Consider the following 24,807-nt stretch of genomic DNA (forward strand, 5'->3'; position numbering starts at 1 on the left):
AAGTAGTATACTAATAACACACTTGAAGTATTATACTGTTTTCAAAGTTAATGGCGACAGTTTAACCATACAGTAAACCCTATGGACCGTTCTCTAAAATGAATGTGCGACCTGTCTTAACTGAATATAACTTGCCCAGAAATATATCTTAAAATATATCAGTGCCATTGTTTTGTCTCAAGATGCACACCAGTAATGTATTCTTCAAAGGAATTGTTATATAAGCGACGTAAATATCTTAATTCAACTAAGGCATAGTCCTGGCTTAAGCTAAGCCGTGTCCGTGAAACCGGGCCATCATTTTTCTACACCCAACTTTTAATGGTTTAAAAACTATTTAAAAACTCCCCCGAATTATGCATTTGTCCAATTAAGGACAAACTACAAAGTACAGCCGAGTAAACCCCTCCACACAGACATATAAAGACACCCAATCTTCATCCTAATTCCCCAAGGTAAGTATGACATCTCGACCTCTTGCCCTGCCAGTGGCCCTCGGTCAATCTTTGATTGGCAGGTGCTGGGTTTTTTCCCCGCCCCCTGCATGCTGGGCTATGTAAACATTCACACCCGCACCGAGGCCTGAGCCCGGGGCCGATCTGGAGCTGTGACAACACAATCCCCCTCTGTGCTGTACGCTCAATGACGGCCTCTGTCTGCTCCGGCCCACCACAGATAATCAATGTTATGTTTATCCTCCACGCCGACCGCAAACGCTCGCATTCCACAGCACTCAGCCGGCCTCAGGGCACGCCAGGGACACAAACACAACATCCAAACAGTGATTTTAGAGCGCTTTAGATGACTGTAGGGACATTTTGTCAAGGCCAATTTCATGAGATACACCTGTTTACCTGCTTTCAAAAAATCACTGAATAATTGAAAAGTAATGTACAATTTGACATGCTTCCCACGTGAATAAATACACTAGTGTACTTTAAAGGGATACTTCACCCAAAAATGAAAATTCTGTGCCCCAGAACTGTTTGCTGTCCTACATTCTTCAAAATGTCTTCTTTTGTGTTCAACAGAACAAATAAAATGATAAAGTAATTTTTCCTACTATGGGAGTCAATGATGCTGAGATCTGTTTGGTTACAAGCATTCTTCCAAGTCTCTTTCTCTGTGTTCATCAGAACCAAGAAACTTATACAGGAACAACTTGAAGGTGAGGAAATGATGACAGAATTTTCATTTTTGGGTGAAGTATCCCTTTAAGATTTACTTTAGTAATCTGTAGTAGCCTATATTACAGTAATAACTACACTTAATGTATACTAAAGTATTCTGTAGTATTAACTATAGTAAATTGCTAAACCGTAATAAATGCTGTAGAATCTAGGAATTTTACTACAGTGTTAAAGGAAGTCCACGAAACATTTGTGTGCGGTAAAGATCATGCATAAGTTGAGTACTACTGATACTTGTCAAAGAAAAAACTAAATTGGGGAAAAGTGTTCATATAATCTGCTTCTAATACCATCAATTATAAAATATGAATCTTGCATCCCATCTGGCTGATACAAATAATCAATAAATGTTTTTTGTTTGTTTTTCAACATGCATACTAAATGTCTAGTACAGAATTACCTACTAAAAACATGCTTATGTACACTAAAAAAAGCTAATCGTTTTAAAGCGTTTACTGATGTGTTTACAATTAAAAATGGAAATACTATCTGCTCTCAATCCAAATCCTTCCATAGGTGCTGGTTTCCCTACAGAAATACACGTCTGAGCGTGTCTGCCCAAAAGCAACCATTCCTTTAGTGGGTGTGGGGCTATAAAAATCTATAGAATAGAGCGTCTGCCAAATGCAGAATTAGTGTTGTCGCTCATTAGTTGTGTACACGTCAAACGCTTTACGTAGTCTGTAAAGAGTGAACAATCCTCTCTCGATACCACTGAATAATCTACAAAAACAGACCACTTTAAACTTTCCTGTAACATTGATTTCTTAAACAAGTTTTCATAGTCATTCATTAAAAATCCATACAGGATTTGGAAACACAATCACAGTGCACCCATTGTAAAGCTAGAACGATACCAAAAGCTTTCCGTAAATGTTAAATGTGACTATTAAACATTAATTTGTGAGTCTGGGCATTCCAGGTGTGCTATCGAGGCGACGGTATCAGTGGTGTTAATATCAACATATAAAGATATCACGACTCAAACCCGCAGCAACTCATATCTTCAAGAAAAACGAGAGAAATATGTGTTTGATCTTTAAGAATAATGTTGTATTAATGGAATAATGGAACATGTCTGACAGGTTGAATCATAAATGATTCACTGTACACTGCAGCAACATTAATCATCGGTTAATAATTAGACATAATGAGATTGTGACCGCGTGAGATTAGTTTCACGCCGAAGTTATGAAAGATTTCATCAGGTCGGCCAAAACGACAGCCTGACGCTTTGGAATTAATTTGATTTTAATCGACGTAACGATTAGCAGTACATTTCTATTTATTTATTACGTCCAGTATATCAACAGCTTGAGGAGGAAAACAAGAAAACTCACTTGTCTCTCGAGAACTCCCAGCGTGGGTCCTCAGGCAGGTCGTATTCTGGGATGGGGTCGTCGTGGGCGGAGCTACGGCGAGTGGTGATCCTGACCAATGGCGTGCTGGAGTTCATGGATGAGCTGGAGTCTGATGAAACCTGTACGGGGAGAGGTGATTGGCTGATTACCTGAGCATTAGAGACAGCACCAAACACAATACACTGCTACGTGTGTGTGTGTGTGTGTGTGTGTGTGTGTGTGTGTGTGCGTGTGTGTGTGTGTGTGTGTGTGTGTGTGTGTGTGCGTGTGTGTGTGTGCGCGTGTGTGTGTGTGCGTGTGTGTGTGTCACTGTGACTTAAAAATAATGAGCACAAAATCAGTGTCAAGCTGTCTTAAAATGAAAGCCATGCAGATCATACTTAAGTTTTTCAGTCAGCACAGCCAAACAAGCTGAAACAAATATATTTCTTCTATTTTGTGACTATTTTGTCAATATATGTCCAATAATTTGACTTACCGCCATACAGAACACCTTCATCTTCTCAACAAAGGAAACCTGACATGTTATTTAATAACTTACGTCAACATCTAAAATGTCACCAAATGTGCAAAACTTCAAGCTACAAACTTAAAAAAACTATTTTAACTTATAAATACAAGTTCAAAACTCTACAAAATATGCCTGTATATATCGGCAAAGGACATTTTTCTGCATTTTTATTTTTTAAAATATTTAAATAAATTGATAGGTATCTATAAATCAGGATAAATTCATGTTAATGTGTGTGTGTGATTGCGTGTATAAGAGCTCTAGAACTCTTTATCTACTTTCTGTTACCTGGCGGCGCAGTGGGATCTGTTTGGTGAGTTTGTGAACAGCAGGTTGACTCCCAAAGTCGGTCTTCTTTCCGGACGTCCTCATTCGGCACACCACCACTATCACCGCCATACAGGCGATGAGAAAGACGCCTATGCAGTAGATGGCGATCTCCACGTAATAAGGGTTGTCGTCCTTCAAGATGGTGTCTTTCTGGGCTGTAGCGTAGCGAGAAGAACCAGACAAAGGAATTCTAAAAACCTGTGATACTGTAAAGAAATACTGCGCTACAGACTTTAATGTCGTCCACTGCATTGATTTCAATTGCACGTGAGGATACTAAAGCTTCACGACGAGATATTTCACCAGAGATATCAAACGCAACAATGAGGTGATGGAGATGGCACGAGACGCACAAACACACCTGACAAAACTACTCGATCGTCATTTATGACTTGAAGGGATTGATCACCCAAAAATAAAGACTCAGTCATCATGTTGTTGAAAACCTGCATTATTCAATTTTTATTAAACTGAATTAAGTCAGTCCATCAACACCTTAGATTCACACACACACACACACACACACACACACACACAGGTCTAATAACCGAGAAAGTCCAACATTCGATGAGAAAAGCAAATCTTGTGACTTTCTTTGAAACAGTCATTAGAGTTTAAATGGAAAGAGACACGTAAACATTAACGGTGAGTCTCAGGCAAACAGACTTGATGTTAAAGGAACAGTTCACACATTAACAAACACTGGTATTATTATCTATATACAGTACACATTTATCATATCTTAATAATTTTGATATATTGTGCAGTCTTAGCCTCGAGTCTATGCTTCTGAAAGTGTCTCTAAACAAATTTGATTTTGCGTGGACTGGTCCTTTAAAACAAGTCTTTCCAAACATGCAGTTAGTAACGTTAGTAAGTTGGGAAGAGAAAACTGGAAAAAGAGGGAGATAAAGACACTTGGATTTGGAGTTCTTCGTGAAACGAAGTTCTTTATACCGAAAATGTTCGGTTTATGGAAAAAATGGCCACCAAGCGTCTTTCAGTCCCTCTCAAAGAGATCTGCCACAGCCACGTTGGCTGTAGAGAAGCAGCGGAGGACGAGTGAATACCTGGAAGCACCGTCAACCAAGCAGTGTGATAGGAGATCCCAATAGAGTTACCCGCCAAACACGTATACTCGCCCGCATCCTTGAAAGTTACGTTAGGCAGGTAGAGCAACTCGATCTCTTTGTCCGTAGTGTTCACACCTGCCGTCTGCGAGAAAGAGAGGAGGAAACGCAGAAGAAGAGGAAGGAGGAGTAGGATGAGAAGGATGGACGAAGAAGAAGAGAAAAGAAGAAACAATCAGACCCAATACACCAAAAGGAGAAACCAAACGGAAGACGTCCATTGTTGTATTTCCCATCTACGCATTACAGAGATGGTAGATGTCCTGTTTTGGAGGTGGCGGTATGAAGGTCTTCAAAAAAGGAGCAACACATAAACCATTAAAAAATGAAAACACACCGCGGTGCCCTGTTTCCAAGACGGGCGAGCCCACTAGATCCTCAAGGGTCCATGCAAACACGAGAAAAGAAACAAGGAAAACAAGCCACTGTTTTATCGCCAGGAGAGAAAATGAAAAGGGGGGAAAACAGCAAAACTGAGCCAAAACAGAAGAACAGAAAGTCAGTGGCGAGAAGAGACCGAAGGCTTGTTTCCATGGCTGACTGGCAGGGAGTTGGGGTCACCAGGAAAAGATCCACCAATGAAAACAAACAAAACAAAAAACACCACACCAGCTCAGCAAATATCCCAGGATCACCACGGCAACCCAAAATAGCGGTGGGAGGACACCGGCGTCACGTCCTAAAGTTTTACCTGGTAGGACAGTCAGCCAACCCGACTGGTTGACCTGCCCAAGATAATTGGAGACTTGGCACGTATATTCACCAGCGTCCTCTTCCGTGACGTTGGCGACTACGAGCACTTCCACGTCCGAGCTGTTTATGCCCGAGCGCTGGGGGGCGCGGCACGGGGACAAAAACAGACATATGGGAGTCTGTTACAAACTTTTGTACATTGGGAAAGCACTTGGTGAGGAGACATGTGAAGGACCACCACCCGTGACATTATACAAGAACGACAAACAAAAATAATTCTGCTTCTGCGAGAACAAAGTTTAGTCGTTTCTCTTGCGGCTTCTCATCTTTCTTAAAGAGAACAGCAGCATTCAGGAAAGTCTAAAAAGAAAAACGTTTCCTTTTTCCAAGACAGAACAGACGTCTCCATCCAAAAAGTTAATAAATATTCATTCTGATTCAAGTGTGAATACCGTCGATTTGGATTAACTGAGCTCACCTTTAACACCCGGACGTATGGGAGTCCATCAGAACCGTTACGGCTGCCGTTCTTCTCGATGTGTTGCAGCCACTGAATGTGTGGCTGGGCATCGCTGTAAACTTTGCAGACGAACTTGGCGTCCTCTCCGACACGCACGGTTGTGTTGGCCGGCAGGCCGGCCTGAAGAATGGGTCGGTGAGGAGAGCGCTCTAATATAAAGGAAACAGAAATGCATGGTTTTGGTTTTGTTTCTTTGATTCCGAGTACACATCCTAAACTAAATGACTGATTTTTTTGGAAATCCCAGAATGCATTGCAACAAGAGCGCACATAAGTTACCGTTCAAGTCTGTATTTCTTTTATTTAAAATAAACAAAAATCTGTTTTTGTGCAAATCATTAAAATCCTTCCCGGAGAGATAATGTTTACTATTATAAAACGGTCAGTTCTGGTCCTTGATTCTGATTGGCTGAGCGGAGTTCTAAGCCGTTATAAAATACCCCAATATATAACGGCTGACCGCATATGCATACGGAATAACCGTTTTATAAAAGCAATAAGCCCCGCGAAGCAGTGGGTTACAGTGCATTTTATAACAGCTACGGGGTTTTAGACGCACAACGCCCTTAGCTGTTATAAAATGCACTGTAACCCACTGCTTCTTGGGGCTTATTGCTTTAGCAACTATTTAAAATAACCTACACTTATATAATTATATATTAACTTTACAACGTATAAGTGTAGGCGTATGTGAGCGTTCCACACCTACTGTCCTATCAGATGATTGTTAAGACTTCAGAAAACAGAGGCAGTTGTGTTATCTCTGCCGATAAGAACTGCACAAACGCAGATGAAGAAAGAAGAGACGAGAAGATACAGTATCGCTGCTGTATACAGTATCAGTTCACTTATAAACAACTAAACCAGTGCGTCTGAGATTTTCTCCTTCGTTATTTTAAAAGCTGACGGTCATTATAAAAAACCAACACACTCTTTTGGACAATAAATCTTAGAATCACAGACTAAACCATAAACACACATCACAAAACAACGCTACTCTATCGTGCCGTCCGGTAACCCCAACACAACCGTGAGGCGTGATCCTCCGTCAACACGTCAGAGGTTGTGCGGAGGATCTAACAGGATCTAAGATGGAGGGGCACATGAGGGGACACAAAGACCTTTAACAAAATAAAAGAAAACACTGGAGTGAAAGGACGCTGAGAAGAAAGGATTCCCAACAGATGGGCAGTGAAAAGAAAAGACAGACAGATGAGATGTAACCTGCTCACGTGGACTGCTGAGTTTACTGCAGACAGACAAAATCGTCCCCAGCGCACGTCCTGCGTATCTCCACTGTCCCCAAGCGGGCAGGGGTCAAAGGTCAGGTCCACCTCTGAAGCTCTTTACGAAACCACTGAGTCACCCGGACTCCGGTCATTCAACCACATCACTGCCAAACCATCATCTATTAATGACATTACAGGCTGATCTGGCATCCTGAAGCAGGACTGATGAACTCTGGGTAACCTGCTGGCTTGGCATAAATAGCCCAGAAAGGATCGGGGAGGGGTCGCTGTTGTTGGCATTTGAGAGAATAAGCCCTTTTCTACCAGCGTAAACAACTGTATTGTCACATGTACCATTACTGTAACATACGATAACTGGTATCTCAGCGTAGGATTTCGATGACATGTGGTGAAAACTGAAATGAATCTGTATATAATGGAAGCCGAGTATGCTGGAAACGAGTTGGAATCTGGCTGACGTCCACAGTAAACGGCAATAATTAGACTCTTTTTGGCTCTTTTAAGCATCGACGCTTTGTTCTTGGTCCAGCTTTGAAACGCAGGCCAGTGCAAACCAACGCGACCCTTGATCCGACTGAAGGGTCAGCGAGATGCCGATTGTCACTCCCGACCCTTCATTTCTCTTCCCTATATGTGATTGTGACTTAAAATGAATGCAAAAGAGATAAGCACGCTTTCTACCCCTCAGTCTTGTTTTCTCTGGTTTGAGTGATGCGAGCGTTGAGCCAGACACAAAAGAGCTTTACAGCCGTGCAATAAAACAGAGCAGAAACACAGAGACCTTCTGAAAGACTGCTTTTACTTAACACACAACTGGGGCCCTAGATAGGGCACGTATATACAGTATGTGTGTGTGCCTCTTATATAGCGTGCAAGAACGTAAGCCTGCAAAAATGTGCAGATCGCCCTGAAATGAAGTGAAATTCTGATCATCTCAAAAGTCCCTAAATCAAAATAATTTAGCTTTGAACTGTACTGACCCACTACATCCAGGGTGTAGGTGTGATTGAGGGAGCCGTACAAGTTCTCCAAAAGGCAGGTGTAGTTTCCTTTATCCGAAGGGACCACGCTCTCCATGATCAGAGTCCAGTGCTGATGTCGGACCTACATAGAAAGAGAAAAATCGATGTTTTACTTCAACATAAGAACGAACGTCACAGCACAATACAATGACAGACACCGTCGCTGCGTCCGAAATGGCATACCGCCACGTTTTATGGTCATGTGACCCGTGAGACATAGAGAGAGAGACATAGAGAGAGAGAGAGAGAGAGAGAGAGAGAGAGAGAGAGACATAGAGAGAGAGAGAGAGAGAGAGAGAGAGAGAGAGAGAGAGAGAGAGAGAGAGAGAGAGAGAGAGAGAGACAGAGAGAGAGACAGAGAGAGAGAGAGAGAGACAGAGAGAGACATAGAGAGAGAGACATAGAGAGAGAGAGAGAGAGAGAGAGAGAGAGAGAGAGAAACAGGACCAGAGGAGCAAGAATGGGTTTTCGATCGCCATGGGAAAAATAATATCGCCGTGCCGACAGATGAGCGCGCTGCCGCCCCCACCCCAGGAATGCAGACCTCTGCAGACCACAAAATCTTGCGTATCGTCCGTGGACTCCATCCATAAAACTCTCCGATGATGCCAAACTGAGAGACTCTCCACATGGCACACTGTACTTTACTGTATACGCTGTAATCCATCTATAATCTAAACTCATTTAAATTAAAGGTGGTATTCTTTAACGTTAATTAAAGTATTTCTTTAGTAAAAATACATATTTCTGAACAGCTCCATCAGAGTACGACCAAAACGATCTCTGAAATTTAAAGGGATAGTTCACCCAAAAATATAAATTCTGTTTTTATGTTTGGAATGACACGAGGGGGAATAAATGAGTTTTTTGGGTGAACTATTCACTTATTGCGTCTCACAAACGCACCAGTGGAGTCCAACAAAAATCAAGTTCATCGGGTCAGAGGGGCTCACGAGGCTCTCCGACTCATACTGAGGTTTGGTTAGGGACATTTTTTATTATGAGTCTATTGGATTTTTTCATGCAGCTGTGCAACAGGTGTTTAGATAAATAAATGTAAACATACATTTCAATCCATCTCTAAGATGCAGAACCACCCTGAACACATACATCTAGAAAATCTAGCTGTAGTATTAGTATTTACTATTAATGTAAATAAGAATTATGAATAATTCATGGGTTCAACGGTGAGCTCATGAGCACATGGCAGCGTGTTTGGATCAGGGCAAACAGACAGCGATCGGGGTACATCACACAAACGCCTTATGACCCAAATCTATTATAGTTTAACCTACACACGCTGCTTTCATGTGAACACGTCTGCTCTTACAAAACGTATACCGCATTTGTACTCGAGCGACTATGACCAACAAAACCTCTTAGTTTCTTTAAAACACCACAGTATGTTTTTCTGTAAAATGATCTCAAGAGTGCAAAGCGCTTGATGTATTGAACCTAAACCGCTGTAGATTTGACAACAACCGAGCAAACATATCTTACCTTGTATCCCCCCATGCGATCCTCCTGTCTGAAGGGTTTTCCATTCTTCAGCCAGCGCATCTTTGGCTTGGGGTTGCCGGCGGAGGCGCAGCGAAACTTCACAGTGTTGGCGGCGGGAACGGCATGCAGCTTCTTCTCCATCTTGTCCGGCGAGGTCCAATATGGCGCTCCTGCAGAAACAACAACAACTATTGAAATCATCCAAATTCCAACAGCAATCTCACGCTGGCGGTGTCTGTGTTCAACATTGTGTAAAACAACTTTGATAATGCATCAGGTACAAACTAGAAGTTTACCATCTGTGCCTAAACGCCTGTCAAACATGGACCCCTGACATCTCCTGACTGAGTTTCTGTGTCTAGGTTTGCAAACTCAGGATCAAAGCCAAAAACAGTAGCTTTTAAGTCACGCTGTAAACTAAAGAAGCCATTATTCTATTGTTTTTTTGTGCAACTCTAATTTTCATAATCATTTAACACACAATTCAATCATTTTCTGAAATTACACACGTCTTAAAGACTGTGCACGCAAACAATCACGTGCATTCCACCGCATGCACCAATGCATTCAATGATGCAAAAACGTGTAAAATAACAAACAACCCGAGCTCTCTGAACATTTGGTTTCCCTCTAAAAGCCCAAGAGAAACACAGAAGAAGCAGGAGCGCGTCTGAAACACTGCAGAGGAAACCGGAAGGCGTGATCGGGGATGCAAATCGAAACAGTTATTCACACTCGCAGCCCTGGCCCACATCTGCTTAATGCAACCCTGCAGTTCACAGCAAACGGCATAAATAAAAACATATTTGAGTTTGCACGGTCCAAAAGCCCAACGGCCTGCCAAGAAGGAACCGGACCATCACATTCAATTTCTTCAGCTCAACAAGACATACGAACCGGAAGTTCAATTTAGCCGATATCAAACGTATAAACAGGCGTCTTCCCTTGAACATCAAGGCACGGTAATGAGTCATAAACCCAAGCCTTTCCTTCAATGGCTAGCTATCTTTCCATGCTCTTTCCTCACCACCCAACTTTTAATCTCATCTCCTGGGAATCCTTTCACAACAGTCACTCTCTCTGACCTCAAAGACCTGACGGACAGCAGACTACATGTCTGTATGTCGGGATCCTTTCAACTTTTTATTTACGGTGGAGCTTTCATTGAGAAAAAGAAGATGATGAGAATGACCCTCAGACGTCGGGGCAGTAAGGTCGAAGATCACCGGCCATCTGTCCGGACGTGCCGAAATCCCAAAGCAGGTGACCTTCAGTCGAGAAAAAAGACAGACTGGACCGTTCGGTGACCGAGACTAAATGTTAATATTTCTCTGGCTTTCTTCGCACGGTTTTGGTTTCAGACTAACAATAAAAACTACTGCCGTCTTCAAAGACGGGATGGTGAAATCTCCGGCCAATCTGTAAACAGAAACAGTGAGACATCCATGAAGTGAATTCCATCAAACTAACCATACAAAGTGACCGCTTTAGCCCGACCAGAAACCCAAAGCAGAAGTCTTTAAACAAACCCACTGTTGTCTAAAACGTTTCACAATTAAAAGGAAACTTGGGGAAAAGTTGGTGTTTTTGAGAATGCTGTTGTTGAGGCCCCCTTCGCAAAGAAATATCAAAGAGTTCTGAGTGGTTCAGCTGGGCACAAATCCAACCCAACGAGGCTGAAACCACCCCGAGCACAAAGCTGATCGCCCCGAGACCCCCCTTTCCCAAACCCTGCCCCCCTACACCCGCCTAAACTCCACTCGCACACGGCCAAAGGCCAGACATGCAGAGCATACACAGAAAAGTGTTGGTCCAGATCCAAACCAGAGCACATTAGTTGAAAGAGTTTCGCTCCTCCCTTCTTTCCAACATCCCTCTTTAATATTTAGTTTTGCACGACTCAAAACAGATTTCATGAGTACAACAGTGGAAATCTAGATATCCTCTCTACTTGCTCAAAAATGTTCTCTAAAATGTACACTGTAAATTATGTTTAACAACTTTTTTGGTTTTGCCCCCTGAATTTCACAAAAGTGTTTTTCTGTTTCACATTCTCCGGCCACATCTAAACACTTCTAGCGGCGGGTAAATAACCCGGCTGACAGGCCGCTTATGGCCACCTGAGACGAGAAACCAATACAGACAAAGACACAAAGACGTGCCCTGGAATTTTGGGAATGTGAGTGTGCTGAAATTGCCTGGTGACATAATTGGCATCAGTGCAGTTTATCTCGGTCAGCACACTGTGTTTTTACCGACAAAAGACATGACAAACAGGCCTCATTCAATGGCACAAAACAGACGAGTGTCAGCCAATCATAACAGACCATTTATATGCAGCAGGTACAGCAAGTCTTCAATTCAAAGGTCACGACAAACTGGAACCGTTCTGGTGATGTAACTCTTGACAAACACTATAGACAGACTTTAGTGTACGTTATGACCCTTCATATGAATTTTCAGATGATATTGTGAGACAGCTGGCGTTCCGTCCCCGCGCCCGATACTTACGCATCTGTTCGCCGTCCGCACCGACATCGTCCGATCGCTCCGTGTCGTCCTCATCGTCACCAGATGAGATGGCATCTGCAGAGAGGACCGGCAATACTGTAACCTACCACTTTAACATCTTCATAGACTACGAAGCTACCATAAAAATTTGTTTATTTATTTATTTATTTTAAATTGAAGCATTATAAAAAGTCCAACACAGCGCAAAAATTTATGGATTTGTTTTAGACCAACCAATGGTAGATTGTAGGTTTTGGTAAACTTGCTTGAAAACGTTGTTTTTGATATTTACTTTATTGATGCTAGCGACACGGAAATGACACACTTCACTTTTAACATAAAACAAAACGAAAACGTTAAAAAGCTGCTACAAAAACTTCAACGTTTTAAAATCGCGACCTGGCTAAAACAAATTTCTTGTCTTCAATGTCAATCTGGGCCAAGTACAGCAAAAACCTGTCGCCGAATACGACATCTCATTCGTACGCCAGATGGACTTCTCACCTGTAACGTTTACGATGAAGCAAAGCACGTCGCTGACCCGCGAGCCCGCAGCACTGCACTCATACACTCCAGAGTCCATAGCGGTGGCGTCGCGGATCTGTAGCCACTCCTGATCTACGAGCGTGCGGTTGTTGGGGCCCAGCGAGGAGCCGTCTTTGGTCCAGACGATGGCGGCCGCCTCGGGCAGCGGGCAGCTGAGCTTCAGCAGTTCGCCCGGGTGCACTGAGCACAGGGTGGGCTTAGAGTTTTGGTTTTTGGTTGGAGGCTCTGCACAGCGGAGGGCAGGTGGAAAGGATGCATCGAGAAAGGAGAAAGAAAGGTGGGAGAGTAAAGAAACAAGCACAGGCTGTAAGATGCATAACACTACACCATAATACCTACAGTGACTAGTGTGATCTGTGCTGCGAAAGAGAGTATGAACAGCTCAACCAAAAACGAAAATTCAGTCACTTACATGCCAGCATTGTACTCGAGCGTATGCCAGAAATCTAAATGTACATTTCAGAGCTATGACAGACCAGATTATGACTAAATAAATAATTTATAGCTTAGTCTGTTCTTTTAAAGTTTGACCTCTATTGTTAGGAAAAATCATAACTAACGACATGAGTGAGTGAAAAGTGACAGAATTTTCCTTTTTCGGTGAGCTACTCTTTTACATAAACCACAGTTTGAAAACCAGAATGATCCCAAATCCAGACAGTTGAGTCGGCTCAATCAGCTGTGAATTGAGTTTACAGAGCGTTTCTGAAAACATGCGGCTCTACGGCTAGAGGAAAGTGTGCTGTTAGCATGAAAGAGGTGCCAGTCGAGAAAAAGCTTTCAATATTTGTTCATTTCATAAACAGAGCCCTCCGTTTTCATTTGCCATCATTTTAACCTCAACCTCCTGCATTACCATTAAACCCCATTACTGCCAGTTTATGCCGTTATTATTTTTCATTATGATCATCACTTTCGACAATAACCACACCGGCTAGCCAAACCTCAAGACGAGCTGATGGGAAATGCTTTCAATGTGGAAAACAGCAAAGACCAGAATTGAATCATTAGTAAAGCTGCAAGTTCATCTTAAAATGGATCGATGCGTATTGTAGACTAAGCTGATAATAGCACTGTAACTGATACTTGTATCAGTCATTAACAAACAAATTAAAAATGAGGACGATGAATCGCAGTTAATCGCATACAGAATAAACGTCTGCGTTTACATAAGACTATATGGGCCCTATTTTAACGATCTAAGCGCACGGTGTAAAGCACATGGCGCAGGTGGGCGTTTCCGAATCTACTTTTGCTAGTTTAACGGCGGAAAAAATGGTCTAAAAGGGTTGTCCCTATTCTCTTAATGAGTCATGGGTGTGTTTTGGGCGAAACGTGCAGTAAACCAATCAGAGTCTCATCTCCCATTCCCTTTAAAAGCCAAATGCGCTTGCGCCATGGCGCAATAGCTATTTACATGGCGGAGAGCTAAGACTGAACGCTTTTCCAGAGGGAAACAGATCTCGCGCATGAGCAGACCATATACCGAACAAGCCGGATATTTATATTTATGCACACAATAATGATCCTTTACATTTGAATCCTTTAATTGTTCATATTTAGAAAGGTGTGTGTAATAAGCAGAATGTGCGCGTGTTGTGCACCTGCCTATAGGCACATATTTAAATAACAAAAACTATTGCACCATTGACTTTAGACCAGGTTTCAGTCTGTCAGTCGGTTTCAGTTGCCTCAAAATAGCAACGCGCAAGCAGTCGGCCTGCACACACCTTGTTTTCAGACCAGCACGCCCATGGACGCACAAATGAGCTCAAGTGCATTTGATATTTAAACAACGTGGCGCAGGACGTGAAAATGATAACTGCGTCGGGCTGAAACTAGCAAAATACACTTGCGTCGCGTCTGGCGCCACATTGCGCCAGGTGTACGATAGGGCCCTATGTCTGTGCACCCTGCATATAAATTTTGTAGTCATAAACAGATACACATATATGTAGGCTATATATTTAAGAAAAATATTAACATGAATAAATGCTTCTATATAATTTAGATCATACATAAATATGAATATATACATGCCAATATTTCCCAAAAACGCAAAACCGCAATTCACTTACGCGTATTGAACCGTGGAGGTCGTACCGAACGGTTCAATATTATATTTAGAATTGTGGCATCCCTAATGTAAACACAAACTTTTATTGGATGTGATTAATCGCGATATAATCATCCCTATAAAAAACAATCAGTAATTGAAGGAAACTTCACTGAGAAGCTAAGAACTGAAATCAAACGTTGTGATCAGAAAGAGTACACTGAAGGATGTAAGAGTCAGGCACTATATTTAGCCCGTATTCTTTTCATCCTTTGGGTAGAACACACTGACCACAACTAAGTCACCACAATGTCACTTTCTAAGCACTGTTGGGTGGGATTTGTACATTGTCAGTATGAGCAACATATACATTAAATTTCAGAGCAATCAACATAGCCGAACGATTAAACCTAGACCACAGACGCGCCGCCCAAACCACAATCTCTGCCTGACAAACACATTCAGAAAAAACACTGTCTAATAATTTGGCAAGTAGAGCTTTTTCCACTTAAACACCCTTACATGAAGCATGCAAACCATAGTATCAGCCAAAATACTAAAGAAATATTGAAGTTCAGTACAGGAAAATGTTACGGCTTGGCTTTCGTCAGCGTCCATCAGAAAGAAAACTTAAAACTAGCTTTTTACATTCGGTCACTAAGGAGTGGAGATTTGGAAAGCTTCTTAAACTGTATGCAGGAATTTATTATGATTTTCTAGTATTAGCAACTATTAATGTTAACATTGTCATGTATGAATAACTACGAAGTCTATTCAGCTTTCCCAAGACAAACACTGTTATTGCGTTATGAAAATTCACCATGGTTTTACTATAGTGAAAACATTTTTTGTTTTATTTGTAGAACCGCAACTTTACTGTGATCTCACCACCATAACCATGGTACTGTATATACGTAGTAAAATTATGATAATGCACTTTACTAAAACCACGGTTTGAAAAATCATGGTCAGACTTGTCAAAAGATGAAGATAATTGGTGGTGTCGAGACACTCCCAGGTCTTCCCATTCTAACACACCTTTCCCCGCACACACTCTTGTGTATGAAGTACACACTACAGGAAGGGAAAGTCATATGACTTACGCTCAGCGCTCGAGGGCTTTGGAGTGTGCTCAAAGGTCTAAGCTCTCTCTCCCCAGGCACGCTGCCCTACGCAGGTTTAGGTTCCTGTATTGTTTCCTTCTCTCGCTACTCCGGAAACAATTACATTTCGCCTTTATGTCTATTGCAAGCGTGCAGCCCTACAACGAACTCGACCGTTGATTGATGGGACCGGTATTCATCGCCGCGCGTTTCCGGAGGCCTCTGTTTGTCCAACTGTTATTTAACTGCGTGTTTCCTGCTATTGTACGATTAAAGCCTAATGCGGAAAAAAAAACAGGTCAGATCCCGTTCATACACACGTGTGTCAGTATTTGGCATGCACCAGCTCTGCGGTAGCGGCATCTTTAGCATCTAAATAAGCAGGAGATAAGACGCTAGTTGGTAGTGAACAGTCGCAATAGATGAAGCAGTGCCAGAGATGAAGCGGTGCATGCAGCAGGCAGCGAGATGATGCGCAAAAATGCAGAAATAAGCAAAACGGAGCGCTCCAACAGGTTCAGAACGTTTGTTTTAAAATGGACACGTATGCATATGGTAGACCGAAGACGCTTTCCACATTTCATCTGCGATCTGGCGTTGCTATTGTCACGCTTTCCAATTACCAGAACAATTCTGGACATTTCAGATCTTAAAGACACGACTTCTCCTTAAACATCTGGCACGCTTTCGTTCTCTCTCTTTATTCTTTGGATCTATTACATCTGTTCTTTGCCATCAAGAACACCTCCTTCCCCTCTGATTTGCTCTTTCACCTTTCACCTCTCACCATGAAACCCCCCGGCCCCCCGCCGCACCAGAGACACCAAACCTCCACAAATCCACAACCTGTTGACACGCGGCGAAAATTTCCTGGGAAACATCCTCCTCCGGCCCTCTGAGGGCTCTCTTATTCTCGCGCCCTTACAAGAAAAGTTGATCTCGAAATGAAAGCCCTGTCATCATTTACTCAACCAACAGGTTGAACGTTGTCTGTTTATTTACAATAAATAAAAGTAAATGGGTATGAAAAATATAATGTTTCATGTATCGAAGTAACACTAAATCACTACAGCAAATGTACGAACAGAATGTCAATGACATAACTGAATTACATCTGGATATGAAACAAAATACAGTGAATAAATCAGATCTGATTTTGTTTGGGAGGGTGAAATACTTCACTTTTAACATGAGATTATACTCTGCGCTGAGATGAAACACAATCTGTCAAGGTGCGACCGAATCTGTGATCTCCTCACGCTTCTGAAGAAAGCGCCATCGCCTTTTGAGTGGCGGTTATTATCAAATATCCCGTCGAGAGTGACGGATTCGACCCGTCTCGCACTTCCCCTCCGCAGCACCGCGGCTCATTTTCGCCTTTGCTGCAGTGGATTATTATCTGTCTTGGAAAAACTGTGAGAGAAACCAATTGTCACACTATCATCCGTCTGTCTCTGCCCGGCTGGTGACAAGGAATCGGGTCTTATGTACTCGGGGAGGGAGGGATGAGCGAGACGATGATGATAAAGTAAACACCCTAGTGTTTCCACACCGGCCGTCCGCAAACCCCTAGTGGTTCAAAATGGAACAACAGGGGATTCACGAAATGATAAAAAGTTGTTATTATTAATCATAATAATTGAAAGTTTTCAATGTCAAAAGAATGCAATGTGCGTAAATGAAAAAATGAATACCACACCTCTCATTAATAAACTACAGGAGATGAGGTATCAATTCGTGTTTGTTTCATATTGTTCCGTCATCTTCAAATCAATAATACTAAATACGAGTAGATAGTGAAGCCTTAGCAAACATGAGATGACAAGAGCAGATAAGAAAGTTTGTAAAACACCCCCGTCCTACATCCACCCACCCGCCCGCCTCAACTCAAACACACCCAAACTTTACACAAGCTGCACAATCTTGCCTCTCTGTCTCATGCCCTCCTTCCCCATTTCGTCCTTCTGTCTCTACACCGGTTCAATCCCGTCACTCTTCCGCAGCCGATCCTTTTCTCTCCCAATCACAATCGCCATTCAGATTGTAATTTCTGCTGGCTTTATTGTCATGACAAAAGCACGCTCGGCCGAAGGCCTCTCAGGGGCGCCCACAGCAACCCACCGACACACAGGCATCCGGCCCCCGCCGGCCAAATCCCACTGGTTAGATTTCCCTCCAAAACCTCACGTATAACCACGTTTTCTCTGAATCACTGACATCGAGTATTACATTTCCGTACAGTGTTTTGCAGACATGAACGAAAAGTCAGTTCTGATTTTTAAATCAATGCACACAAATCAACACGAACCACAAAAACTGTGTGTTAAGCGGGGGGGGGTTGGCGGGGGGGGCCTGACTGCATTCACCCGGGAACACACGATTATCAAAGGGTGCGAGCTGACATGTTTATTGCAGGGTCTTGCTATCAAGATTTAAGAGCGTTTGGTATAAACAGATTCTCATTGGGTCAGAAAACCCCTACTGTACGCAGGTGGTCACTTTTAATTTGGCTTATCTACACATCGAGCGTCTTCACGGGGGTCGTGGGTTTCTCACAGTACGGGTGCTACAGGTTTGAGCATTCTGCATGTGAACAGAGTCGTCTGGGAGTGGAGCGCAGAAAAGCCCTGGAGGTAGAGAACATCTGATTCCGGAGAGACGGCGATGGCACGACAGACAGCAAGAGATTCGCTTGGATCTCCAGCCAGAGTTTCAAACATCATCAAAGCCTGGACTGTGTCTAATCCTGTCCAAACCGTCGAGGCACACACGCTAGCAGGACCGCTCCAATGACAATAAATAAATCACGCAATCCAAATAACGAGGATACGGAGCGAGCGCATTTTCCACCGCCGGGTCGGGCCGGTCATACCTCCAGCGATTCTATCCACAAACCTTACGGGGATGAGGGAATAAAACTGAAGAGCTTGAATTCTATTGTTGCCTAAGCACTGTCAGATTACGTTTGATCCAAGTTTGCTTTCCCACACTCTTACAATGTGTTGTTTTCCAAGCGCTTGGAAGATGTCGACAAGCCTTTAGAACATCTTAAAGGAATAGTACACCCACAAGAAAAACATACATATAAGGTATTTAGTTTAATTTTTATGCCAATAAATTCACTTTATGTGCTAACCAAATTAAAATCACAAGGGTAAATTATAGTGGAGTTTTCATTTTGGGGAGAACTATAAAAGAAACAACTATTTTACTAAATAAAACAACAATTCCATTTAAAGGGATAGTTCACGAAAAAAGTTAATTCTTTCATCATTTATTCACCCTCATGTCTTTTCAAACCTGTATGACTTCCGTTCTTCTGCAGAACACAAAAGAAGAAATTTTGAAGAATGTTGATAACCAAACAACATTGGACCCATTGACTTCCATTGTACAGTGCAAAAAAATGACTTTCTTACTTAGTATGTTTGTCTTGCTTTCCAGTACAAATGTCTAAAACTTCTTGAATCAAGATGCATTTTCTTGATGAGCAAGATGACCTCAGAAAATAAGTCTTGTTTTAAGACAAAAAATATGAAATTTCAGTGAATATTTGCTTCGAACAAGCAAAATATTGAATTAAGGTTTACCTTTTTCTTAGTCACTAAATTCAAGATTATTTTTCTCACTCCATTGGCAGATTATTTTTTGCTTGTTTTAAGTGCAAATTCACTGAAATTTCATATTTATATTCTAGAAACAAGACTTATTTTCTTGGGTCGTTTTGCTCATCAATAGTTTTAGACATTGGTATTGCAAAACAAGACAAACATACCAAGTAAGAAAGTCATTTTTTGCAGTGTGAACCCTGCAATGAACACAAAACCACTGAGACATTTCTCACACAGGTTTTAAATGACGTGAAGGTGATTGAATCGTGACAGATTTTTTTATTTTTAAGTGAAATATCCCTTTAAGTAAGCAAAACTGCGCATTCAAAAAGTCACATGTTGCCTAACAAGACTCCCTTACGTGAAACTCCGCAGGAACTCTGAACGGCCCCGAGAAGACGGAACTGATATGCTATCTCAAAACAATTACCCCTCCCAGAAACAAAAGCTAGCCTCTGGTGGGCATTACACACATCAGGTGGGGGCTATTGTAGTTTACCTCCGGGGGTGGGTGTTAATGGAAGACTGTCTTGCCGAAAGGATACTTTTCATTCATAATGAGAGTAAACATGTTTAGAACAAACTCTGTGAGCATTGAGACGCCATTGTATCAGATGAGCGGGGGGGGGCGGGGGGGGATGGGGGGGTTTGGTTCACCAAAACTTCACAAGCACATCACATGACACCACACCAGCCAGTTAATCCACGGTCACATGACCTCCCGTAATCTTCCATCATATGATGGAAAAGCCACTTACAAAGTTATCCAACATAGACCACTTCCGAAGAGATTTGTGAGTCTTTTTTCAAGAGTTTTATTTGCATTTAATCTCACTGATGGCTAAAAGAAACGTCTGAGATATTAAAGACATCTTTTGCTTTCTTATGGGAGGAGCTAAATTAACAAAAATAACTTATTTAAAAATGTAGCTAACAAGTAACAGTTCTACTCGAGTTGTGTCTGTGTGAAACAACATGTGTTTGAATGGCTAAACTATTCCTTTAATCCTACTGCGGGCATGTATGAACCTCTTCTAACCTTCAGGTCAAAGGGCAACTGGACGGTGTTGGGGGGGCGGTCTTTTAAAGTGATTGTGTTTGACAAGCCTTTCATTAACATAGTGATTAAAGCCGGAGGAACAAAAGCAGACTTTTCCAACATAACAGTGCTAATTAATTACCCACCCGTCTAAACCTAATGGACCACATGAGCGAAAGGGAAAAATAACATCAACAATCGCGGGTACAAAACTCCAAACTGGGCCAAGGCGCATCACGAGGATATTGCCACTCAATGGAGTGTTTTTAACTGGGTTCGGAATGAGGACGATGACAAGCCACATCCCGTTCAAAGGAATTCGGAAGAAAATCTCCTCTTTCGTTTCGAATTTAAAAGCGAGCCGGGTTTATTTTCTTCCCAAACAAACTAATAGTGGTTGGTTTGCGTCTGCATGCCAAGCTAGCAGGTATGTGTGTGGTCCTGAACAACATTAAACTCAGACAGATGCTGAGAGGGGGAAAATATGAGAGGGGGGGTGGAAGAGATTTGGAACCACAAAAACTCTTAAAGTGAATATAGCACAACGAAAATAATTCCATACATTATAAAACCTCAAGACGCCAGATCTACGCTCAAAGCGCTTTCTCTACATAATTACAACGGTTTCAAAGACACAAGGCACTTCCACGCGGGACCATAGCCTCAGAACCCATAAAGACGCCAAACCACACATCATCGCAAACCAGCACCTCCTCAGAACTTTCCTGGCAGTCGTGAGTGGATGAACGAAAGCGTTTATGAAAAGTTAAATCTCATAAATCCGTACTAACTAATGATGTATGTACACCGCAAGAAATTCCGCTCGGTGAAGTTAAGTTTCACCCAAATCCCCAAACTTCCTCCAATGAAAACAAAATATTTTCACACATATACATTTACACATTTGGCAAACGCTTTTATCCAAAGCGACTTACATTGCATTATACTATACATTTCTTCAGTACTGGGATCGAACCCATGACCTTGGCGTTGCTAACGCCATGCTCTAACCACTGAGCTACAGGAAAGCTTAGGTGCCATTTTGGGAGCACCTACCAAATTCTTACCTTCAGGTTCATGCGTAGACTCCTTGGCGATCCTCAAGGATGGCCGTGCCACGGACAAAGTCACCAGGGTCAACAGCAGGAGCGCGCCCAGAAGTGACCCACGGACGGACATCCCGTTAGCAGCGGGCGTGCCACTCCATCCGCCCCCCCTTGACCTCCCCCTGGACACAGATCCCATCTGAGGGGCTCCACCCAACCATGAACTTCAGGCCGTGCGGTCTGTCACTCGCTGGAATTCTCACCGATTACCTGGGCTGAGGGGAGAGGAGGTGCGGGTACCACGGCGAGGAGACGGCGGCAGGTGACCCCCGAAGCAACAAAAGAGAAGATGGGAAATATGTGAATCAAACATTGTGTAACCACAAAATCAAATGACATAATCTCTTTTTTAAACTCACATTTTATGGATACATTGGATAATATAGCTTCATAAACTGTGTGTGTGTGTGTGTGTGTGTGTGTGTGTGTGTGTGTGTGTGTGTGTGTGTGTGTGTGTGAGAGAGAGAGAGAGAGCGAGAGAGAGAGAGAGAGAGAGAGAGAGAGAGAGATAGACAGAGAGAGGGATAGAAACTAAAGGTCCAAGTGTCATAATGCTGCTAAACAAGCCTTACCACAGACATACCAAAGCTGTGATTCATTACACCTACACAAATTCACCTGACAACACACCTTCATCAGTCTTCACGTCTGCTTAACGTTATCTATGAAGGCTGTTTATTCTTCAATTCAACCCTTGGATGAATTTTCATAACCGTCTTATATAAGCAACTTAATTGACAAAATAGCATTTACATTTTTCAGACTATCTATGTTTTATTTATATTTACAAATGCCATAGTCAAAATATCGTTACTATAATAAAACAATGTTCAATTTTCGTAGTGGTTATGTCAACTGTGGACTCGAGCTCCACAATAACAGCATGCGAGTTCCCGGGATTCGAACCCTGACCTTTACGCAGCAAACGCAACTCTACCCATTAAGCTACAGGAACATATTAAACACCCAACAGAAAGCCAGAGATAAAAAATAAAGCGCGGGAAGCAACAGTAGCAGTCGGTGATGTTCAGGTAACATCAAGACGCTCCCGATTACGCGCTTTGGTCCCTGGAGATCTGGCGCGCAAAGCTGCGCGCACCCGGTATGCGGAGGTATTGATCGCTTCTCCGTGATCGCGCTTGTGCATATGTACAAATGCATACAATGCACCATTCTGCACGTACGATCTCTTGGTTTTAAGGTGAGAGCAGTGCAACGCAATAATGGATTAAGGTGGACGAGTTCTGTTTAAATTCATCGCAGATTTGCATTGGTTTGGTCATAGTAAACGCATTTAGAAACGACTTTGCTTACCCTATCTGCTTCAAAAGCAATATTTTTAGAAATATTTCACCATGCAATGCATGATGTCACCATTACAGAACATTTTGTTCAATGTTTTGGGCTTGCGCGCAACGCAACCTAAAGGCGTCCATCACCGTCTCATTCACATTCAAATCAGTTTACAAAGAAATCACACTGAAAGCGGTAAAGGATTTACTGCCAATGCAAAGAGAAAAAAACATCTACACCTGGGAATCTGATGTGCCCTTTGATCACATTTGAACTGTTATTTGTACCCAATGTGAACGATTCTAATGTTTGTTTGTCTAGTACAAAATGCACCTCTGACGAGTTCATCATGATCTAGATTACACAGATAGGTATTGAATGATATTATCTTACTTTAATGATTTAGGGTTTAAACACAGTTTTTGTATGGCAGAGCTTCAGGAGGTAACCATGCATGCATTAATAGCCTATTGCAGGGAACCTTTAACATTCATTTCTCATTACCAAGTAAACGTTTAAACGCAAACTTAGATGCATGTCGTCTATAGCATAGTTTGGAGACATTATTATATAACAACTCACAAGTTTCGAAGCATGAAGCTTTAATTGCCATAACCATGTGAGGAGATTAAAAGACAATAAGAGGTACGCAGGCCGAACTGCGCCTTTAAAAACAGAATAAATCTCAACTGGCTGGATTTTTGAATATGAATGTTCAGCTTTACACATTGTAGGGTAGTGTAAAATGTGCGTAATCCTATTATAAAATGACTGTAATAAAAGTGAACGTTTTAACAAAATTCTACAATTACCAAACGTCAACAGAATAAACATTTAACCACATTTCAGAATCATCATTAAAAATATGACATTTCCCTCATGTCGTACAAAGTAATATCTCATTTTGAACAAAAGGTAAACCCCCATGGTTCTCATAGCCATTTTTATATACAAAAACTGTAAATGGGTGTGGGACATTTTGCTGAATATTCTGTTAAATAAACAAGCAAAAAGGGTCCAGTTGATGTTCACATTACAAAAAAAACACTTTTGACAGTTTCTGTCATAAAGTCTAATGTGCATATTAAAATATTTGCCAGAAATACATATTCTATAGTTTAAACGTGTAAAGTGACAACTAAAACTCGTTTTTTTTAAGTGCATTTTAATACAGAAATGTTTAGTTTTGGACACAGCACATTCAACAGTGAACCCTCCCCATACAATGAAGGAAAAGAAAACTTACAGAAAAGCAGCAGAATAATCGAGGCTCAGGATCCACATAGAAACAGGGGCTCGTGCATGGGCCGAATCCAGAGAGGAATGCGATTTATCTCCCCTGCAACCAAAAATATTCCCAATCTGCAAATCCAAAGCGGCAAAAATCACAGTGCACGGAAGATAAACTCGCATGCCCACAGTGGGCAACCGATAGTATCCGTGCGCGTATGCGTAAATCCCTTCAGGAGAAAAATATGCGCGTCCCACAAACTTTTCTTTTTCCGAAACCAAGTTGTTTTTGCGTCACCAGCGGCTCGGGCAGCGTCCGTCTAAACAAGATGCAACGTTGTATCAAAGGGGAATAAAAACATCCTCGCGAAAATACAGATCCAGTGATGTGAAGCGCAGTCTCTGCGTACACTGACTCTTCTCAGACGCTTTGTCGGGCATACGGAGATTTTTTCTCCCTCTCACCAAACCCCTGAAGAAATGTCACTACCCCCTGAAACCCGAGACGTTTCCTGGCTTGTAGTTTTCGTTGCCTGCCTTTCTCCGCCAATCACAAATCTCAGTGAGCAGGCTCCCCTCCGGACAGACTCAATCCAGTAAAGTTTGCCCGGAACTGGGGTGTCTAGTCTCTCCCTCCTCCTCTGATACGCGCGCCGCGCACTCGGGTTCGAGACTGTGCCGCGTCACGCGTTTACACCACAGCGCCGCCCTGCGGCAGATGCTCGTGATGTAAAACCTCGATTCGGGTGAGACACAATAAACTCTAATTCAAAACACGCTTGCCCGTTTTTTTTAGTCTATTAAC

At 42.3% G+C, this 24,807-nt stretch overlaps 1 protein-coding gene across 2 annotated transcripts in view; it reads right to left on the minus strand.

Moving 5' to 3' along the window:
• The window catches only part of fgfr2 (fibroblast growth factor receptor 2), a 46,135-nt gene extending 21,571 nt beyond the window's left edge, over positions 1 to 24,564 (minus strand). Inside the window, exons 1-10 of one of the 2 annotated variants that reach the window (XM_057342939.1) lie at positions 24,019 to 24,564; positions 21,441 to 21,694; positions 12,523 to 12,789; positions 12,019 to 12,093; positions 9,508 to 9,677; positions 7,966 to 8,089; positions 5,694 to 5,884; positions 5,214 to 5,352; positions 3,351 to 3,547; positions 2,531 to 2,670 (exon numbers count right to left, since the gene is read on the minus strand). In XM_057342939.1, the coding sequence (XP_057198922.1) occupies positions 2,531 to 2,670; positions 3,351 to 3,547; positions 5,214 to 5,352; positions 5,694 to 5,884; positions 7,966 to 8,089; positions 9,508 to 9,677; positions 12,019 to 12,093; positions 12,523 to 12,789; positions 21,441 to 21,618 (1,481 nt within the window). In that variant the 5' untranslated portion in view covers positions 21,619 to 21,694; positions 24,019 to 24,564. Of the gene's footprint in view, positions 1 to 2,530; positions 2,671 to 3,350; positions 3,548 to 4,462; positions 4,608 to 5,213; positions 5,353 to 5,693; positions 5,885 to 7,965; positions 8,090 to 9,507; positions 9,678 to 12,018; positions 12,094 to 12,522; positions 12,790 to 21,440; positions 21,695 to 24,018 lie in introns of both variants that reach the window. The other variant, XM_057342938.1, reaches the window with a different exon arrangement.
• Between the last annotated feature and the right edge of the window lie 243 nt (positions 24,565 to 24,807).

The sequence above is a fragment of the Triplophysa rosa genome, linkage group LG9 (assembly GCF_024868665.1).
Source record: "Triplophysa rosa linkage group LG9, Trosa_1v2, whole genome shotgun sequence".
Lineage (NCBI taxonomy): Eukaryota > Metazoa > Chordata > Actinopteri > Cypriniformes > Nemacheilidae > Triplophysa > Triplophysa rosa.